This window comes from Ranitomeya variabilis, chromosome 1, assembly GCF_051348905.1.
Source record: "Ranitomeya variabilis isolate aRanVar5 chromosome 1, aRanVar5.hap1, whole genome shotgun sequence".
NCBI classification, from domain to species: domain Eukaryota; kingdom Metazoa; phylum Chordata; class Amphibia; order Anura; family Dendrobatidae; genus Ranitomeya; species Ranitomeya variabilis.
In genome coordinates, this window is record NC_135232.1 from 1,053,020,559 (window position 1) to 1,053,041,875 (window position 21,317).

Genomic DNA, 21,317 nt, shown 5'->3' on the forward strand with positions numbered 1-21,317 from the left:
GTGGTCAGGAGGTGTACAGTGTGGATGTAGCAGAGCCGTGTGTGTACGAGGTGTGCGGAGCGGAGCCGTGTGTGTACGAGGTGTATGGAGCGGAGCCGTGTGTGTACGAGGTGTGCGGAGCGGAGCCGTGTGCAAAGTGTACGGAGCGCAGCCCTTTGTGTAGGAGTAGCTATGTGTGGCCATTATATGGTACGAAGTATCATGTGCGGCCAATATACAGTATGGAGCATCATGTGCAGTCATTATACGGTATGGAGCATCATGTGCGGCCATTATACAGTATGGAGCATCATGTGCTGTCATCATACAGTATGGAGCATCATGTGCGGCCAGTATACAGTATGGAGCATCATGTGCAGCCAGTATACAGTATGGAGCATCATGTGCGGTCATTATACAGTATGGAGCATCATGTGCTGTCATTATACAGTATGGAGCATCATGTGCGGTCATTATACAGTATGGAGTATCATGTGCGGTCATTATACAGTATGGAGCATCATGTGCGGTCATTATACAGTATGGAGCATCATGTGCGGCCAGTATACAGTATGGAGCGTCATGTGTGGTCATCATACAGTATGGAGCATCATATGTGGCCATTATACAGTATGAAGCATCATATGTGGCCATTATACAGTATGGAGCACTGTGTAGCCATAGTTTTTTTGTTTATAATTATTGTATATGAAACAGTATGATCAGCAGTGCAGAATGGGTGTGGTTGGGATGTGGATATGGGTGTGGTCAGAGGCGTGGCCTAAAATTTGCCGCGGCGCGCATTGCGCGCCGCAAACTTTGTCCCTCTTTCCCATCTTCAAAAGATGGGAGGTATGGGCACAGGGCTGATATTGAAAGCACCGCTCCAGCACTGCAAAATAACACTGGAGTGCTGCTTTAAAAATCCCATGGGAGAACTATAACTCCCAGCATGTCCTGCAGATCCTATGACATGCTGGGAGTTATAGTTCACCACAGGAGTGGCAGAGTGCTTTATTGTGTATTGTAGACTAACCTCTTAATTGTGGCAGCCAGCCACACTGTGGTGAGGTAAAAGCATCCCATGGCTGCACACACAGAGCCCTCCCTCTTGTTGCCTCTCCACAGCACAGGTTTTGAGGAAGCCTGCAGATTCTAGTGGGGAGCCTGAAGGACCTGTGATGATGTCAAGAAGAGGGAGGGCTCTGAGCTGCCATGTGATGCTCCAGCCCGCCCACTCCTGACATCACACAGGTCCTCTTTGTGCACAGCACTCGGCATCCAGGCATGGCAGGCAGGTATACAGCGATCTCCTCTCTGCTCTGGCCCCTGCTGCTGCTGCTGCCTCCTCCCCAGGACACACAGATCTCCCCAGCTGCTGCAGCAATCAGCGCTGAGGAAGCCATGTGTGTCCCTGCTTAAGTGCAGTATTCATTTGCTGCTCCAGGCTCACCGCTCAGCTGATCGGTGGGCGGGGAGACGCTAATGAATATTCACTGCACTTAATCATCGGGACCAGGTGGTTTTCCCAGCCCTGATTCCGGGCAGCGGGGATATCCTGAAGTGGGATAACAGTGCGATCCCACTCACTGCTGCCCCCCTCCCCACATGCTACATCCGTACCATAAGACGCACCCACACTTTCCTCCCAAATTTGGAGAAAAAAGTGCGTCTTATGGTCGGAAAAATACGGTAACTATACTGGAAGGTAATCCATCAGCAGTATTGTAATGAGAAAATGTATGTATGTGTAAATCTGCATGGACCAAAAGGACCTAAATAAATTGATAAATAGTAGTAGATGTAATTTATAGTCCAAAATGAGATTATAGCTCCTTTATTTTACTCATAAAATGGCTGGAGATCACTATAAAAGGCTATCGGTCATTTTTGACCGAAGAGTACAAGTGTATAAAAAATTGTGGAGCAAAAAGTAAACATAAAAAAAATATATAAAAATACGCATAGTAAGAACCCCTCAAATGAGGATAAATCAATCAACCACAAGTTTCAGAACTGCATCTTGAATATTTTAAAAAATATTAAAGTTCAAAATCGGTCATTTTTGACCGAAGACAACAGCAGGGTTAAAGAAGATGATAATAATGTGGACTAGTTTGCGATTTTTGGGAATTACTTTATGTTTTGGAGTTACTGTCAAAAAATCTTGCTTGCTTATCAATGTTCACATCTGATCTACTTATTTTCAGATAAGTGGGAAATCAACCCCTCTGACCTTACATTCATGAAGGAGCTTGGAAGTGGACTGTTTGGCGTGGTACGTCTTGGGAAATGGCGAGCACAGTACAAAGTAGCCATCAAAGCCATTCGTGAGGGGGCCATGTCCGAAGAGGATTTCATAGAGGAAGCTAAAGTTATGATGTGTGTAATCTGCAATTATTACTTAAATCAGATATATGTAACGTGACAACCTTGGAAGTTTTTACAGAATTAGTTAAACTGGAAGCATGTGAAGCATATTTGCTTTTTTACGTCCTGTTCACATACAGCAGCAGATTTGCCTCAGGAACTTTCCCTGTTGTGCGTCTGAATGGGACAGTTGTAGAAATTTCTGAACAGTTTTGCTACATGTGATCTTACTCTTTTCAGTCTCTCGGAAGATTTAATAAAGTTTTTAGCATTTTGCAAAAATAAAAAAATATATGTTTTGCAGAAAATGGAAACCTCTACCGCAACATCTGTGCACTTACTTACGGGGAAAAAAATTGCAAGCGACTTTACAAAAGTCACAAAAAATTCACTTTTTTTAATGGTTTCAAGATTTCTTGTAAATCCTTTACACATAGTCGTGTACAAGTAGCAGTAAAGCATGGAAAAAGCGTGGAAAATTAACTGTCCCACTGGAGCCTTATAGTGTTACATAGGACTTAATAACGTGCATGTGAAAATTGAATGAAATACAAAACGATCGACTGTGCCGCTATGATGGAGTTATAGTTATGAAGGATCTGTACTTAGAGATGAGTGAATTCATTTGCGGGTCTCTGGTCAGTGATACCTTTTGATTAGCCAGGATGCAGCGTCACATCACAGAGATGACATGCCAGCTCTGAAAAAAATCAAATGCCGCACCAGGGACGATGGAAGGTAAGAGCTTCACGGGCCTCCCATCTAGCTGCCTGGTATTACTGACCTGGATCCTGGACCAGAGTCCCAAGAATCGATCCGCTCATCTAGATCTGTAGTGAAGTGTAGCGCTTTTGCCATCTAATGATCTGGAAAGTTTATACAACTTGGTGTTAAATTTGCACACGCACAAAAAAACTACACGCATTTCTATGGCAATGACAGATGTGGTATTCCAGCTGTCGGTTTTAGACCTTGTTATTCTACATCAGTGTTCCCCAAGTCCGGTCCTCAAGAGCCACCAACAGGTCATGTTTTCAGTATTTCCTTAGTATTGCACAGGTGATAATTGCATCACCTGCACAGGCAATAATTCCATCACCTGTGCAATACTAAGGAAATCCTGAAAACATGACCTGTTGGTGGCTCTTGAGGACCGGAGTTGGGGAACACTGTTCTACATGATGGGCCTTAGCCAAATTTGTGGCTGTTTTAACTCGCATAATATCATATTGGCCGTCTCCATACTAATGACTTGTTGGACATGACTCTTTCATTACACAACCCGGGCCTATAGAAGCACTGTACTTACAACGTCCATTTTTCTTTATTACTATAGGTAATTTATAGCTGACTGAAATGCACCGAATATATTATTTCTTGCTTTTTTCTTCTAGGAAACTGGCACACCCAAAGCTGGTGCAGCTGTATGGTGTATGTACAGAGAAGAGGCCGATTTACATAGTGACTGAGTTCATGGAACATGGCTGCCTGTTAAATTACCTCCGCCAAAAACATGGACAGTTCAATCCGGACATTCTGCTCAGCATGTGTCAGGACGTGTGCGAAGCCATGAAATTTCTGGAAAGTAACAGTTTCATCCACCGTGACTTGGTAATCCTATCATAATAGTGAAATTTACATGGAGAGAATGTGTTTTACATAAGGTGTCATACTGCGCTCCTTAATGATGGACTTCACGCTTACAGATCCCTCCCGGGAAGGTTGGCAGGTATTGTGCACCTGTCCTAATTTACTAAATGAGTGCACGATACATGTCAGTCACACACATTGGCCTGGAGTTATCTGTAGTGGTGAAGCCACCGGCCCCATTCACCTCCCGATGAGAAATCTCCATTTGACCTAAAGTGATCTCCATTTGACCTAAAGTGAAGCTTCAACTTTTCAGACTATTGGTCAGAATACATTTTTTTTTTTATGATGATGGCCAAAAGTTTCCAGATTTTACAAAATGTCTGTGATTATATCTATTATTTGTAGTTATAGATCTAGGTGAGTTCTAGATTAGTGCTTAATCCCCACTAGTTTAATACCGACCCTTGTACGTGGTTAGAACCTCCCAAAGTCCTGTGTCCGATGTGTTGCTTGGCTAATATGAGTCATCAAACGAGCAACATTTGTGGGCATTTTGCCTAATAAAGAGGTGACCAGTCCCAATACCATGTTGCCATTGCATACAGCTGCATTGTATGATGACAGATCCACTTTAAAATAACTTATAATATGTATTAGTTTGCAAATGTTGCAAATGAAGTAAAGAAATGTTGCACAGTATGATGTGGTTTGCTTCTTATGCTTTATGAATCAAGGCACAGTTTTGCAAAGTGAGACGACTCCAGTTATTAGAAAAGGAAAATCTAATGTTGGCATAAAACCATAGAGAATAGATACCAATTACTGTCTTCAGCATAGAGATAAAAAGCATAATCGCTATTATAAATTATGTTAAAGAATCAGTTTTTCATGCATTCTGTCATATATGTTGACAATCATGGAGAGCTCATCCTTTTTCTAGAACAGTTGTGTCACGCTCATGCCCTGACTGGTGGGCGTGAGCTCGGGGGGTTTGTGGCCCCATTGTACTACGAACCAGACTACCCTGGAAGGGGCGTGACTATGACAGCGGCCTTGGTCTTCACTGGAGCCTCTGATGGTGAGGTCAGGCTTGTGCGGCAGGCAGCTGCCAGGTGCTACTCCAAGGTGGTGTCTGGCTGTGGCTGCTGATCCCACTTGGGAAACAGGAACAACAGGATTGGTGCGGGCATCAGGCAGGACTGGCAGATGAGCATGGATGAAACTCAGACGAGTAGGCTGGCAACGCTTAGACACAGAGCTGGCAGAGACACAGGACTGGCAGGCACGGCAGAGACACAGGGCAGGTTGGTGTGGTGTATGAAGGTACAGGTAGGGACCTGTTCACACAGGAGGTGCAGGTACAGATATGATGTATGAAGGAACAAGTTGGGACCTGTTCACACAGGAGATGCAGGTACGGAAACAAGCAGGAAGGAAAAGAGTATGAAGGAACAGGTTGGAACCTGTTCACACAGGAAGAGAACCGCAAGACTGCAGATAGGAGCGGTAGAGCAGCAAGAGATAGCGCAGCAACAGAAGCTTAGGCTACTTTCACATTAGCGTCTTTGGGCGCAGCGTCGTCGACGCAACCCGAAACGCATGTCAAACTGATAGCCGCATGTCAAATGCGCCTTTTTACTCAAAAGGCGCATGCGTCGAACAATGCGAGTCAACGCAGGCACCTGCGCCCTATGCGTTTTACATAGACAGTAATGTGGTTTTTTGGCGCATTTACGCCGCAAGTGCGTTGCATGCGTTGTTTACTGGAAATTTGACGCAGGAAAAATGCAACATGTAGCGTCGGCCGCGCCCTGTCTGGTGCGCCCAAATGACGCATGCGTCGTACAACGCTTGACAACGCATACCGGCGCATGTCCATGCGCCCCCCATGTTAAAGATAGGGGCGCATGACGCATGCGTCGGTATCCGTCGACGACGCTGCTCCCAAAGACGCTAATGTGAACGAAGCCTAAGCAGAGTGGAACCGCAAGGAATGCAGAGAGGAGCTGCAGCAAGAGATTACTGCAGCAACAGGAGCGGAGCAGAGTAGAACGGAGCAGAACCGCAGGAGTGCGGAGCACAGGTAAAGAGGTAAAGTTCAGACAAGGTAATGGAACAAGACAAGGTACAAGAACAAAGACACAGGGACCAGGATATACAGCCTCCTGGAGGGCAGACAGACAAGAATACAAGGCAAAGCAAGGAGAACAGCCTTCAGAGAAGACAAGACACAAAGCAAGGCCTGGCAGCTCAGAAGCAAAACACAAACTGAGTTAACACATTGCACAGGCCCAGTCCACTGGGTGGAGCTGCACTAAATACTGGAGGCCTTTTGGTAATTGGTCAGGAACAGATTAGACAGATGCACCTGATTCCTATAAGAACCAGAGAGTTCAGGCGCCGCCCCCCTGTGCACACAGCCAGGAAGCATGCAGAGAGCAGAGACACAGAATATGGGGCTGGCGAAAAACAGAAACCACAACATGGCCTGGAGCAGTGGGTAAGATATATAATTCTCCAATTACACAGCGCTGCCCAACTTATGTCCAGTTGGCTATATAAGGAATCTATATGTAGCAACCCCCCCCCCCCCCCCCAAAAAAAAAAATAAATAAAAAAATCATAAATAGAAATATTCTCATATGAGATCCGGTGCCATAATCTAGCCTTTGCCACCTCATGTAAAGGGAATCTGTTAGCAGGATTTCACATCCAAACTATATAAATGCACATGTAGCTCTTTCAAACACAAATCCAGCAATACCTTTCCATAGCAGTATGTTCCTCTGTTACTCAGAGCAGCATGTTCCTTCGTTACTGAGAAATCAATGTTTGAAGAGATATGAAAATGAGACTGAAGCGCTTTTGGCACATGGAAGCTCTTCCCAAGCCTATGACACATCAGCTCTATTCTCTGCCCAGTGCTGCTTCCTCCTGATTGACTGACAGGTTATTTGCTTGAAATCACTCAGCATAGAGGCTTTCAATCAAACATAAAGATGAGGTGCTGGGTAATAGAGCTGGTGTGACAGAGGCCTGATAGTCAATTCTGAGACTGTTGCAATATTTTCCAAAGTTCTCTTTATAAAATAATAATGCCTCCAGTATACTGCAGTGAGACACCCATCGTTCATGAGACACTCATAGGCTATGAGCCACCCATCGGCCTTGAGATACTCATCAGCTATGAGTCACCCATGGGCTGTGAGACACTCATCAGCTATGAGCCACCCATGGGCCGTGAGACACTCATCAGCTATGAGCCACCCATGGGCCGTGAGACACTCATCAGCTATGAGCCACCCATGGGCCGTGAGACGCTCATCAGCTATGAGCCACCCATGGGCCGTGAGATGCTCATCAGCTATGAGCCACCCATGGGCCGTGAGACACTCATCAGCTATGAGCCACCCATGGGCCGTGAGATACTCATTAGCTATGAGCCACCCATGGGCCGTGAGATACTCATCAGCTATGAGCCACCCATGGGCCGTGAGATACTCATCAGCTATGAGCCACCCATGGGCCGTGAGATACTCATCAGCTATGAGCCACCCATGGGCCGTGAGATACTCATCAGCTATGAGCCACCCATGGGCCGTGAGATACTCATCAGCTATGAGCCACCCATGGGCCGTAAGATACTCATCAGCTATGAGCCACCCATGGGCCATGAGATACTCGTCAGCTATGAGCCACCCATCAGGGGCCTGTGAACCACTCATCAGCTCTACGCCACTCATCAGCTGTGATCCATTTGAAAAACCTGTGAGTCACCCTTCGGCCGTGAACCACTCAACAGCTGTGAGCTACACATCAGGGGTCAGTGAGCCACCCATTAGTTGTGAGCCACTTATAAAGGGTCTGTGAGCCGCTCATCAGCGGTGTGCCACACAGGAGCCTGTGAGCTACAAGGAGCTCACAAGCCACAGGTTGAGGACCACTGATCTATTTATTCTGGCAGATTGGCATTCTGCTCTCCCCCTTCACCATCATGTAGGACCTAATGTTATTGACCCTTCACACAAGCCCTCCCTACACTTCTCTCTGGGCCAGTTGTGTGACTGTACAGGAATCATTATGTTATTGCAAGTAAACAAGTATATTGGAATTTTAGTTAGCGACTATAAGATCCTTTACATTGCCTTCGGTCCCCATTAGCCAAACATGTTTTGCTGAGAATTTCTCCATGTTACTACTTTATATTTAGCGCTTATTTCCGATATACAGTATGTTATCATGGCGGTCATAGCATTTATCTGTTTTCTTTCCAGGCTGCCAGAAATTGTTTAGTCAATGATCTTGGAATAGTAAAAGTTTCTGATTTTGGAATGACAAGGTAAGAAGTTACAGTGTGAATTTTCTTAAATGGGTTATCTAATATGAAGTAAATGAAAACCACAGTGATCCTGTTGATTGCAGCTCACACAAAAAGTGGCTGGAAAGTGAGCAGTTCAATTGATTTTTCATGGCCATCTTCTGAGGGCTTTATTTATCAATATACCATATAATGTACTATACAGTGCAGAGACTGCAGCATGTGTGCCAGGCTGCCAGAGACCACAACCAGCTGTCCTCGGTGGGAGGTATATGGTGGGGGTACTCTGTATCCCCCCTGCTGCTCTCCAGTGATGCCAGGGAGCTGATCTGAGTGCCACCCTGCTGTAAAAACAGTTGATCATCATCATCGTCCTTCAATCATCTCCATTCACCCCATCTGTCCCTTGCCTGTACCGTTGGGTACCTGGCCAATGTTGGGACAGTAACCAACCCTCCGAACCATGTGGGGACGACAACCACTGAGTGAATTAGCTCTGCTTTTCCTCCTGTGCCACCACCTCATCCATCATGGCCTGAATTGTTTTTTTCCAGCAGGCATATACAGCTCTGGAAAAAATTAAGAGACCACTGCAAAATTTTCATTTTTTTTTATTTTTCTCTTTATAGGTATATTTTTGAGCAAAATGTAAATTGTTCTTTTATTCTATAAACTTCTGACAACATGTCTCCGAATTTCTAAGCAATACATTTTGTATTTTTTTTCTGAAAAGGAGAAGTGGTCAAAATTAAAAAAAAAAAAAGCAACAGCAGTGCTTTCAGACCTCAAATAATGCAAAGAAAACAAGTTCATAATCGTTTAGAAACAACAATATTAATGTTTTATCTCAGGAAGAGTTCAGAAATCAATATTTTGTGGAATAGCCATGACTTTTAATCACAGCTTTCATGCGGCTTGGCATGCTTTCCACCAGTCTTTCACACTGCTTCTGGCTCAAAAATGTAAGCAGTTCTTCTTTGTTTGATGGCTTGTGACTATCCATCATCCTCTTGATTACATTCCAGAGGTTTTCAGTGGGGTTCAGGTCTGGAGATTGGGCTGCCCATGACAGGGATTTGATGTGGTCGTCTCTTAATTTTTGCCAGAGCTGTAAGTGATATAGTAACACCGATGATGGCATCATCAGTGCTGATCATATTGGTGGAATGTTCAAAGCAGCGCAACATGACACACATGTCCCACATGGAGGCCCACTCCTTGGTGTTGAAGTGATGTTGTTCTGTAGTGCGATTCATCCGGACTTGCTGCAGCTGAAACTCCACTATTGCCCGTTGCTGCTCCCACAATCTCTCCAGCATATTCAAGGTGGAGATCCATCTTGTTGGTATGTCGCATATCAGCTGGTGACCAGGATAATGCGAAAAAAATGGAGCTGCTCTCAGGAATCCAATCTAACACCTTTTCACCCTCTTGTGGCCTCACCATTCGTGCAGCAGTATTTGGGCCTAAGAAAGGACGCATAACATCCTGTCGCCTGCGTGCACCAGAGGAATGTGTTGTAATTGTGCACGTAGAGAATGCCCACACCACCATCAGCAGCAGCTACGCCAGCATGTCCACGTCCCTTATTTGATTCTCTCCTCATTTTTGGAAGTTGAGTTTGTAAACACTACTTGCAAAGAGATGGTGGAAAAGTAGATTTATTTATTTGCAGCAGTACTAGAAAAAAACACAGCGGTCCTGAATCCTTATGTCTTTGGCCTAAACATGGCAAATAGGTGGCTGATGACAATTATTTATATCTCAGACTCATAAAAACCACACACCACCCATGAAAAATTAGTTTTGGGGCCTAGAAATGGCAAAGACACCGCTGATGGATTTACAAAACTACTAGAATACTCACACCAGGTCTGAAAAATAATTTTTGGGGCCTACTAATAGCAATGAGACAACTCATGCCAATTATTTATTTTTCAGACCAATAGAAAACACACACTTAAAGGACAGTATTCCCACAGGGGGGGTGCAGAGTACACCCATCGACTTCAAGGACAGTACTCCCACAGGGGGCAGGCGGGGGGCTGGAGAGTACACACAGCAGCTTACAGGACAATATTCTCACAAATGGGAGGTGCAGAGTGCACACAGCGGCTTACAGAACAGTACTCTCACAGATTCGAGGTGCAGAGTGCACACAACGGCTTTTACCACAGAAATGGCATATATAGGGGTTACAGAGTACACTCAGCTTTGTGTTGGCAGAGTGTGCAATCAGAATCTGTTTCTCACTCCAGATGCGTTCTATCCCTAAACCAACGAGATCATAATAATAATAATTTTATTTCTATAGCGCCGACATATTCCACAGCACTTTCCATTTTAGAGGGGACTTGTACAGACAATAGACTTTACAGCATTGCAATAAACACATAGATCAAAACAGCTACCAAGAGGAATGAGGGCCCTGCTCGTAAGCTTACAATCTATGAGGAAATAGGGGAGACACGAAGGTGGATGGTAATAATTGCTCTAATGGCGGCGGCGTTCGTGATCCGGCCTTTATATAGGATGGGTCACACGCTGCGCCCGCCAATTGCAGCCATGCCAATATTTGCCATTGCTGTGATGGGTCCTGAAGAGCCCAAAATGTAAAATCTTGTTGATTGGCTGCGCTGCAGCATTTCAACAAGCTTTATTAGACTGGCAAATCCGAACAGGAAACCGGACATACAGTAAAATATTTGTGTTCAGTGTTCGGTACTGGACACTAGGAACTTTCCGGTTCGGGTTCTCTCATCCCTGTGTAATACGAGTCCTCCCTGATACTCCATCTTGAGCAGAGTAAAATGCCTGTCCTTGTGCTGCTCCTCCTGTCACACACTCCCCACTTTCACCATCACACCAGGACTATGAGAAGCTGCAGACATCACATGTGGGGTATAACACCATCACTATGTGAGAGGTCAGCCATGTCTGCAGTGTGATTTGATAAATCTGCAGGGCAAAACCGCTGCGGTTATCCCTGCAGATTTATCGCGGTTTGTTCCGCGGTTTCCGCTGCGGGTTTCCGCCTATACTATTGATGCTGCATATGCAGCAATATGCAGCATCAATAGTAATGTTAAAATAAAATAAAAAGTTTATATACTCACCATCTGACGTCCCGATCTCCTCGGCGCTGCACCCGGCGGTCCGGTTCCAAAGATGATGTGCGAGAAGGACCCTTCGTGACGTCACGGTCATGTGACTGCGACGTCACCGCAGATCCTGTTCGCACAGCAACTCTGACCGGCCGGCCGCGTGCAGCGCTGAGAGGTGAGTATAACATGATTTTTTATTTTAATTCTTTTTTTTACACACAAATATGGTTCCCAGGGCCTGGAGGAGCGTCTCCTCTCCTCCACCCCGGGTACCACCCGCACATTATTCGCTTACTTCCCGCAACGTGGGCACAGCCCCATGCAGGAAGTAAGCGATTCAATGCATTCCTATGTGTGCAGAATCGCAGCGATTCTGCACAAAGAAGTGACATGCTGCGGGTTGTAAACCGCTGCGTTTCTGCGCGGTTTTTCCCGCAGCATGTGCACAGCGGTTTGCGGTTTCCATAGGGTTTACATGTAAATGTAAACGCAGTGGAAACTGCTGCGGACCCGCAGCATCAAAATCGCAGCGGTTCCGCGGTAAAAACCACAAAGTGTGAACATGGCCTAAAACTCCAGGATTTTACTGTCCCCTTCCTCCAGTCATGTGTCCCCGCCTTGTACAGAGTTGTTTGGATACAGAATTTTCATTGGTAGCAGATTATTTGTATGTCACTGCCACTTATAAAGAAAACAGAAGCAGAAATGGAATTTCACTTATCTTTCTGATCTACACCACGCCAATCTTTAAAAATTGTGCTCAAGACTATGACATTGCAAAAGAGGATATTGCATATGTCCCTTACCATGTGCAGGGCAGTGCAGAAGCTTAGGTATCCATGGTAACGACCACTCATATAGTGACAGTTAGTTAGTTGTTAGTGGTCGTAATCATGGATACGTAAGTTGCTGCAATACCCTGTTTACTGGGTAAGCAACATAGAGAATCATAAGAACTATACTTCATTTCTAATTGAAAGTATTTGCTGATATTATTATTACATCTACTACATATTGCGATAGGATCTCCGTGATGGGAATATCCTTTTAAGGGAAACAATAATTATATAATGAGTCAATGACCTATTGTCTAAATACAGTTTTATGTTAAAGATGTATTCTCAAGTTTGGAAGTTGTTACTTATCCATGGGATAGATGATAACCTCCTGATCGCTCTGAGTCTGACTGCTGGAACCTCCACAATCTTGATAATCTGGGCTCTGAAGAGCACAGGGTACATTTAGAGGTGATCAATCAAGCACACTGCTGCTCCCTTCATAGTACTCGACTATCTGCCGCTCCCATTAAGAATGAATGGAGCGGCAGATTGCATGATCATGTAGGGATATGGAGTGTCTTACCCCGTTCCTGCCCCTGCAGACGACAGACACACTATGTGAATACTGTCCTTAGGTTTTGTACAGTATATCGAGTGTTAGAGCATAGTGTGAATATAGCATGGGATAAGTTTAGGACAGCATAGGATATAGAATAGCTTAGCATTAAGATATGAAATGGTTAAGAATAGGATTAGCCCAGTGGGGGGCACTAGTGCTGATAAGAAGGGGGCGCTTCCTGGTTAGAGGGATTTCAGTGTCAGCCAGTGAAGTGTGGAGTGGGTTTATGTTCAGGTGGGGTGGTGGGTTGCTAGGGGCAGCATGTGTCGCTTGTTCCAGTCAGTGGGAGGCATTACTGGGATCCCGAGCGGTCGCTCCTGTCCCAGAGCCTTAGGTATGGCATAGGGACTGCCGAATACATTGTGTCCTCTGCAGCGCAGGGAAGATACACAGGGACCCGCATAGACTGAAGGTGATGGCTGGTCCCGGGTGCACTGCCGAGGTGGACGAGAAATCCCTGACACTGATGGAAACAGTGAGCATGGGGTTAGTCCAGGACGAGCTAAAGACAGCACTGAAGAGGAGTTGTGCTAAGAAGGAGGAATGAAGTCTACATTGCTGTGCCCTATCCCACCTGTACACACCTGATGAACTTGGACTGATTAGTAAAAGTTTGACTGTTTTCAAAGAACCTGCTGTCCCATGTATTGTGTGTGGCAGCTCCAGAGAACGGAAGCCTGGAGGCAGACCTGCGGCCTACAAGTGAGCGTGATTCACCCCACACCCTACAGCACACTAGGACACCCATTGTCTGTAAAGTGCCTGAGCACCTCCGGACAGCAGCTCAGTCACGACTACCACTCTGCAGCACTTTACAATCGGGCACCGCACCATTTACATAGGGCTATTCAAAGCACCTTTTATCAGGATCAGTTGGGATCCCAATGGTTGGACTCCCAGTGATTGGTAAGTTATCTTCTATCCTGTGGATAAGGGGACAGCTTTGAAACTCGAGAGTATCCCTATAAAAGAACCCTTTCATTAAAATCCTGTTGCCCTAACCCTAGGCAACATGTTTCATAAAATCCGTATATGGACCACAATGTAGAGAGACCGACCACCAGTCTCCTGACCCAAACTTTACTGCCTCGTGGGAAATGTATGAATCCAGCTTTTCTCTGAAGTCCAGCAATTGTAATCGGCTGCTGCGTAAAGGTGGAGGCAGGTACAGTAACACCGAATCAGACCGTTTAGTAATTGCTTTTTGGACTGCAGTTTCTTGCCTCCACCCCATGCCAATGAAATGGTTACTGGTATATTTGTCATACTAGTAGTCATTAATGTACTTGCCGCCTTTGATGGCTTTATGCTCCTGCACAAAGTAAAATTTTTGAGCAAACTTTTATTTAGTGTCTTGATTGCAGGTAGATATGTCTACATTTAGGTGATTGCAAGGGAATCTCATGAAAGCGGCTGCAACTTGTCCAGTGATGACAGCACACTGTAGTATGCATCTGTCATCAAACAGTTAAATGGACTCTGTCAGCACAGAATGACTGTGGAAACCAAGCACCTTTGTTCACCATGGCCAGGGTGGATAAAAATCAATGTTTTTTAAAAAAAATCAAAAAAATCTGATTTTTTTGATTTAAATCGGATTTTTTTGATTTAAATCGGATTTTTTTCAATAAACTGCTTTTTGAGGAAAATATTTTACCATCCAAAGGTTCTTCCATCATGAGATAAAGCTGAGTTGTTTAACTCAGTAGAATAAAGGCTGTATATGTGTAACATTCACAATGCCATGCTCTTCCAGAGGTTTCTGTAGGATTAGTGGGCAGTTTCTCTCCTATATTATCACAGACGCTCGCTTTACTTACGCAGTTCTCAAAACTGAATTTGACTCCGCAGAGGTCCCAGCCTCTTCTTCATGGCAAAAATGTTACAACATGAACAGAGTTGAGAAAAAGACCTTAATCCTATTGTTCTACAAACCTATGAATACAGAATCAACCCCTTCAGTGCCAAGTCCAAGAAGTTAGACAATATGTTTCTGATTGTTTGGAGTGGAATAGATCTGCACAACACAAGAAGAATGTGAATCTAAGTGTTTTGAGGAGGAAGGGCAAGCAGACAAAAAAATGAAAGTGAAACTTTGAGCAGAATACTGCAGCATAGCCACAGACAGACAAGTCTGGATCTGTTTGTGTGTACGATCTGAGGTTTATTACATTCTTTCCTTATAATGGCAGCAGGCCGTAAAAGAGACCCAGTTTGGGAATATTTTAATGAAGCTCCTTCGCCTATCGGTAAGGCAGGCATGCGTGCAAAATGCAAACGATGCAACAAAGAGATGCAAGGCCTGGTGGCGTGAATGAGGCAACATCATGAGAAGTGCGGTGATGAAGATGACCAAAGAAACACTTCACTATCAACATCTTCATTTCCCTTCTGGTTGCAGTTTTCATAATGTCATTTCAAACGGCAAACAAGTCCTTGGATATCCTTTTGACAGTATTTGCACTTTGCTCTTGCACCTTTCTTTCCAAGATCTGCTGCTGGCATCTCAACAAAATGAACCCAAATAGGGTCTCTCTTATGACCTGCCATGGCTCACACAGATCACTTATGAAGTTTGATTGTTACTACAGCCAAGTACTGCTGACTATCCAACAAGTTTGGGCATGTCAACTGAATGGAAAAAGAAACTAAACCAAAAGTGAAACCAAGCTAGAAGTGTGGAATTAAAGGGGCAGTATGAACAAAATGTGGAGGCTATTAATAGTTTATACAATTAAGACATGCTGCTTTTAAACACCTACCTATTGCCATATAGTAAAACAAAAAAGATTTTTACTTACTTTGGGGTCCCCCCCTCACCCTGGCGTTAGATCGTTGCCCCTAGTTTCGTCCGTGTAACTATGGGCGCACATGCGCACTGCTCTCACTTCTCATTTTAATCGTGATTTATATTAAAAAAAACCTTTTGATTTAAATCAGTGATTTAAATCATGATTAAAATCATGATTTAAATCGATCCGATTTAAATAGAAAAAAATCTTTTGATTTAAATCGTGATTTAAATCATGATTTAAATCGGCGTGATTTAAATCAATCCACCCTGACCATGGCGGGGCCAAAAAGTTCAGTGCATCTTCCCACCTGCTTGTTTCCCATCTGTCTCAACCATGTGCTTCTTTACTTGACAGATCTGGCTTTTCAGGAGACAGCAGAGATTGGAGGTAGATGGAAAACATGGAACTGAGGGTGTGAATCTGCTCCGAGCACCTGTGCTTGTTTTGAACAGTCATTTTTGTGATTACAGATTGCTTTTAGTGTGATTGGTCACGGTTAAAGGACCCAGGGCCGGCGTCAGCACCCGGCGTACCCGGGCCCTAGCGAGACAGGGGGGCCCATTTAGGGCCGGCGTTAGGGGCAGGCAGCTGCCTAGGGCCCACGCTCCCCCATGGGCCCTCAGCGCCACATCACGCAGCCGCTATGGGGCCTCTGTGAGGCAGGGGGGCCCCCTGTCGCCAGCGCCCCAACTCCCCCACTGCCGCATTGGACTATACCGGCGTGTACTGGTAAAGTTCAAAGCAAATGATGGAGGAGAGAGCGTCACCTGATGCTCCCTCTCCCATCATTCCCCACTCTGCCCTGAAACTGCCGCTGCGGGTGCGCGATGACGTCTTCGCGCACTCGCTGTGTGTCAGGCAGTGCAGCGGCAGCTGCCAAGACCGGAGCAGGGAGCAGCGCGGGCACATTGAGAGGTGAGGAGTGTTTTTTTTTTTTGCAACTATAACAGTGAGTACTGGACTATGGGGCCATTCTTGGGGGGAGGGGGGCTGTGCTGTATACTACATGTCTGTGCTATATACATGGCTGTGTTATATGCTACGTGGGCTGTGCTATATACTACATGGCTGTTCTATATACTACGTGGGCCGTGTTATATACTTTGTGGCCGTGTTATATACTACGTGGGCTGTTATATGCTACATGGGCTGTGCTATATACTACATGACTGTTCTATATACTACATGGGCCGTGTTATATACTATGTGGCCGTGTTATATACTATGTGGCCGTGTTATATACTATGTGGCCGTGTTATATACTATGTGGCCGTGTTATATACTATGTGGCCGTGTTATATACTACGTGGGCTGTTATATGCTACATGGGCTGTGCTATATACTACATGGCTGTTCTATATACTACGTGGGCCGCCGTGTTATATACTACGTGGGCTGTTATATGCTACGTGGGCTGTGCTATATACTTCATGGCTGTTCTATATACTATGTGGGCCGTGTTATATACTATGTGGGCTGTTATATGCTACGTGGGCTGTGCTATATACTTCATGGCTGTTCTATATACTACGTGGGCCTTGTTATATACTATGTGGGCTGTTATATGCTACGTGGGCTGTGCTATATACTTTATGGCTGTTCTAAATACTACGTGGGCCGTGTTATATACTACGTGGGCTGTGTTATATAATATGTGGCTGTGCTATATACTATATGGGCTGTTATATGCTACGTGGGCTGTGCTATATACTATGTGGCTGTGTTATATGCTACGTGGGCTGTTATATACTACATGGCTGTGTTATATGCTACGTGGCTGTGTTATATACTACGTGGGCTGTGTTATATACTACATGGCTGTGTTATATGCGATCATGAATCGTGGTATGTGTTAAAGGGGGGGGGGGCACTGAGACTCTTTCGCCCGGGGCCCTCAAAAACCTGGAGCCGGCCCTGAAAGGACCATTTCTTAACGAGGCATATTTAGTTCAGGCTGTTGCTCCATGGTTAGATAAAGCAGTTGTAGTTCTAATAATCTGTGTCCGCATCTATGATGTTTTATTTTTATATAGATATCTTGTTAAGCTGAATGTCATCTATTTTTGACTGCAGGGTCTATCTGTGAGATGATTGTGGTAGTCTAAAATTACATCCTGATCTTAGAGTCCCCGGATCGGACGGGAAATGTCTCCTGTGTTTTTTCCCACAACAATGACTTACTCTACAGACCATGGCATGTAGCTTTGTTAGGCCAATCTCGCACACAGTGCACAGTCTTGTTTTCGATGTTATTTTTATGGCGTCTCCCTATAGGACTTTGAAAACACCAGGAAAATTGCAAGTACAACATGTCTCAAAATCAAAAAAGACAGAAAAGTGCTTGTAAAAAAAAAACTGCAGTAAAACATATGTAATATAACAATATCTTTTTTTTATAAAAAATGTTTTTTGTTTTTTTTTCCTATGTAAAAAAATAAAAATTGTCTGCAAGGCAGGCAGTCATTTTGACTTACCGTATCTGTATCGCACATGCTGTTGTTCAGCACTAATGTGGTACTAAAAGTCCCAGCATAACCTTTGTGCAATTATTATTACCATGTTATTGGTGTCAATAGCTAATGGTTTCCAATGATAAACCAAAGAATAACATTGTTGGATTCTTAAAGGCTCCGGAGTCTGGACTCGGGCTTTCCAGATAAGACTACATTCTCTCTATCACCACTTCTCACCAACAGTACAGCACCATCAATTTAGGGATACAGAAAATGTTTCTGCTCATAATACTTTAGTAAAACCTTTTAGGTTGTTTTAGCTCCCCAAGCTGCTAGCATGACCTGGCAATGTTGCCAAACGTGCCTCCGTGTGTTCATTACCAGTGATGAGTCATCAGGGCGGAGCTGCTGTCAGGAAGAGTCAGGTAGGCGGGCCAGTCTCCAAACCTGTCCTACCAGGCATGTTTGACAGTCCTGTGGCGTCCATTTATATCTGGTAGTGACATAGAGCATGGTCAGCTGGGAGTGGAGATGTCAGTCATGCCTGGACTGGTATATTTTGAAAACATTTGGAAAATAAATGTCATAATTACTTCCTTTTTTATGTTTTTTTTTTTTTCTTGTATTTTTGGATATTTTTTTCATAGTTATTAATTATTAGTCTTATACTTTTCCAGAAGCTGCCATCGGACATTTATACGACTGCAATGATTGAACACTATATTCATGGTGTCAAATACTTATATTATCAATTTCCAATGCAGTTTGATGGAGTACTGAGGTGTCTTTCTATTCCTAGAGATTGGGTGATTTCTGCATTATTATATGTTATTTATGTTATCCATATCTATTCTGGTACTAAAACTAGGTATGTTCTGGATGATCAGTACACAAGTTCCTGTGGAGCCAAGTTTCCAGTAAAATGGTCGCCCCCTGAAGTGTTCAACTACAGCAAATTTAGCAGCAAATCAGATGTCTGGTCTTTCGGTAAGATAATGTCATTAGCAGAATTGATCCACATTGTACCCTGGGGTACTGAATTTGGCTGCAGCGTGGATATGTGCAGATAAGCAGGATGTCTAGATCTCAGTCTTGCTTTAGTTACTGAAATGCAGGATTATTTCCACCATTCGTCTGCTATAAATGACAGTTTTTTTCATTGGTATGTGAGCTTCTTATCGGCTAAGCTATTGTAGAGGCATAATACAAGTTATTAAAAAAAATGTACTGACAAAAACCAGGAGTATACTGACAAAATCTGTCAATTAGTTGCAGTGTTTAAAATGAGTCCGCTGTCAGCACCAAATGACTGTTCAAACCAAGCACAAGCGCTCGGTGCGCTATTGGCTTGGCCTTACAGTTCAGAGAACCTTCCCACCTACATGTTTTCCATTTGTCTTTGCCCTCCTCCAACTCCCATAAAACTAAAACTTTCAATCAAGGAATAAAGGATGAAGATATGTGGAAAAGAAGAGTTTGTTGTGCTTGGTTTGCATTGTCGTTTTGTGCTGACAGACTCCCTAAACTGAAAAATGAAAGATTTCTCTACCTTCAATTTCATTAATTCCATCAATGTCAATTTGCTTTATGACCAAGAATGTTCTCCTATAATTAAAGAGCTGGACCAGGGAGTATAAATCACTTATTCCGTGGCACTTGCACTTATTCCATGGCACTTGCACCTATTCCATGGCACTTGCACTTATTCCATGGCGATTTACGTATGAAAAAGGGTATGCAATAATCTTGAACAAAACAAGTCACCAACTGGTACAGGAGGAGAGAGAATCCTGCCCGGCAGGGTTTACAGTCTACAAGGGATGGGTGAGGATACGGGAGGTGAGGCTAGAGCTGGTCTTGCTGTGGTGTGGTGGAACGTTTTTGTCTTTCTTTAACTGCCTTTGGCATTTTAGTATATTCTCTGGACAACTCCTTGAAAGGGGTCATCCCATCCACTACTTTTCCATCGATGATTGATTGGTGGGGGAACTGCAGATCAGCTCCTGGGGCCACCAAAACAGTTTATGGAGCTGTGGTATTCATCTCTGTACAATTTCCATCCGGCCACCGCTGACGGTGATAACCGCTGTAGAGCCACCCCGTGTCCTACTTCCATCGATCTGATTTGATGGCCTATTCTGGGGATAGATCATCAGTAGTGATGAGCGAGTATACTCGTTGCTTGGGTTTTCCCGAGCACGCTCGGGTGTCCTCCGAGTATTAGGTAGTGTTTGGAGATTTAGTTTTCATCGCCGCAGCTGAATGATTTAACAGCTATTAGCCAGGCTGAGTACATGTGGGGGTTGCCTGGTTGCTAGGGAATCCCCACATGTAATCAAGCTGGCTAGTAGCTGTAAATCATTCAGCTACGGTGATGAAAACTAAATCTCTGAACACTAACAAATACTCGGAGGACACCCGAGCAACGAGTATACTCCCTCATTACTAATCATCAGTATAAAAGTATTAGACAGTAAGCAAGCTTTTAATAAGTACATAAATGTTTAATAAAGGAAAGGAAAAAAATGTAAAAAGTAATGCAAACAGCCATGTACAAATTATTTTCTTAAATTAGTATTATAAATTTTAGTATCCAAACTATAATAACCCAAACAAAAACTTATACAAATTGTTTTTTTTTGTAAAGTTACTAAAAGAAATATATACAATATGTGCACCAAAATGCAACTTATAAAGTTTCACATTATATGGCTATGGGCAAAGGAATAACATAAGGTATGAGAATGCAATGGCATGACAAGTAAAACGAACATAAGAAACAGAGAAAAAGAAAAACAATTTTGAGCACAACCTAAACATCAATCCATAAATCCCCATTTTAATTTTGGCTACAATGACCCGTGTCAATAGTAAAACTTTTCTGCTTTGTAATAGTGAGGTAGCCTCTATTAAGAAAACAGTACTTACTGTATAAAGAAGAAATGAAACGTCTTACTGTTATAGCAGGTGGTGTCAGAAGTGCTATATTGCTGATGTGATATGTGTCACCATTGTATATAGCTGTGGGCTGTGTGGCTCATTTTTCACCACCAGGAAGCTGCTTCATCGCTTGGTTCCTTGATGCCGCTGAAAAATTTCTCATTGGAATAAATTATAATGAAGGAAGTCGGAAGGGAAATAGAAAATCATGAAACTTTAACAAGAGGAAAGGCGGCACTCTCTGTCCCATAACAACATCTTTTATTGCAGTATCATAAAAAAATGGATACAGGAGAAAGCAGGTGCAAGAGATGAACAACGGAGGTTTCGCACATAATGCTGCTTCAGTGGGTTCAAACACAAACTG

General features: G+C 43.9%; 1 protein-coding gene across 3 annotated transcripts in view; it reads left to right on the forward strand.

Annotated features, from left to right (window-relative positions):
* The window catches only part of TEC (tec protein tyrosine kinase), a 126,993-nt gene that overhangs the window by 90,518 nt on the left and 15,158 nt on the right, over positions 1 to 21,317 (forward strand). For all 3 annotated transcript variants that reach the window (XM_077279807.1, XM_077279808.1, XM_077279809.1), the window contains 4 exons: positions 2,190 to 2,361; positions 3,744 to 3,960; positions 8,217 to 8,281; positions 18,879 to 18,997. In XM_077279807.1, the coding sequence (XP_077135922.1) occupies positions 2,190 to 2,361; positions 3,744 to 3,960; positions 8,217 to 8,281; positions 18,879 to 18,997 (573 nt within the window). The remainder of the gene's footprint in view (positions 1 to 2,189; positions 2,362 to 3,743; positions 3,961 to 8,216; positions 8,282 to 18,878; positions 18,998 to 21,317) is intronic.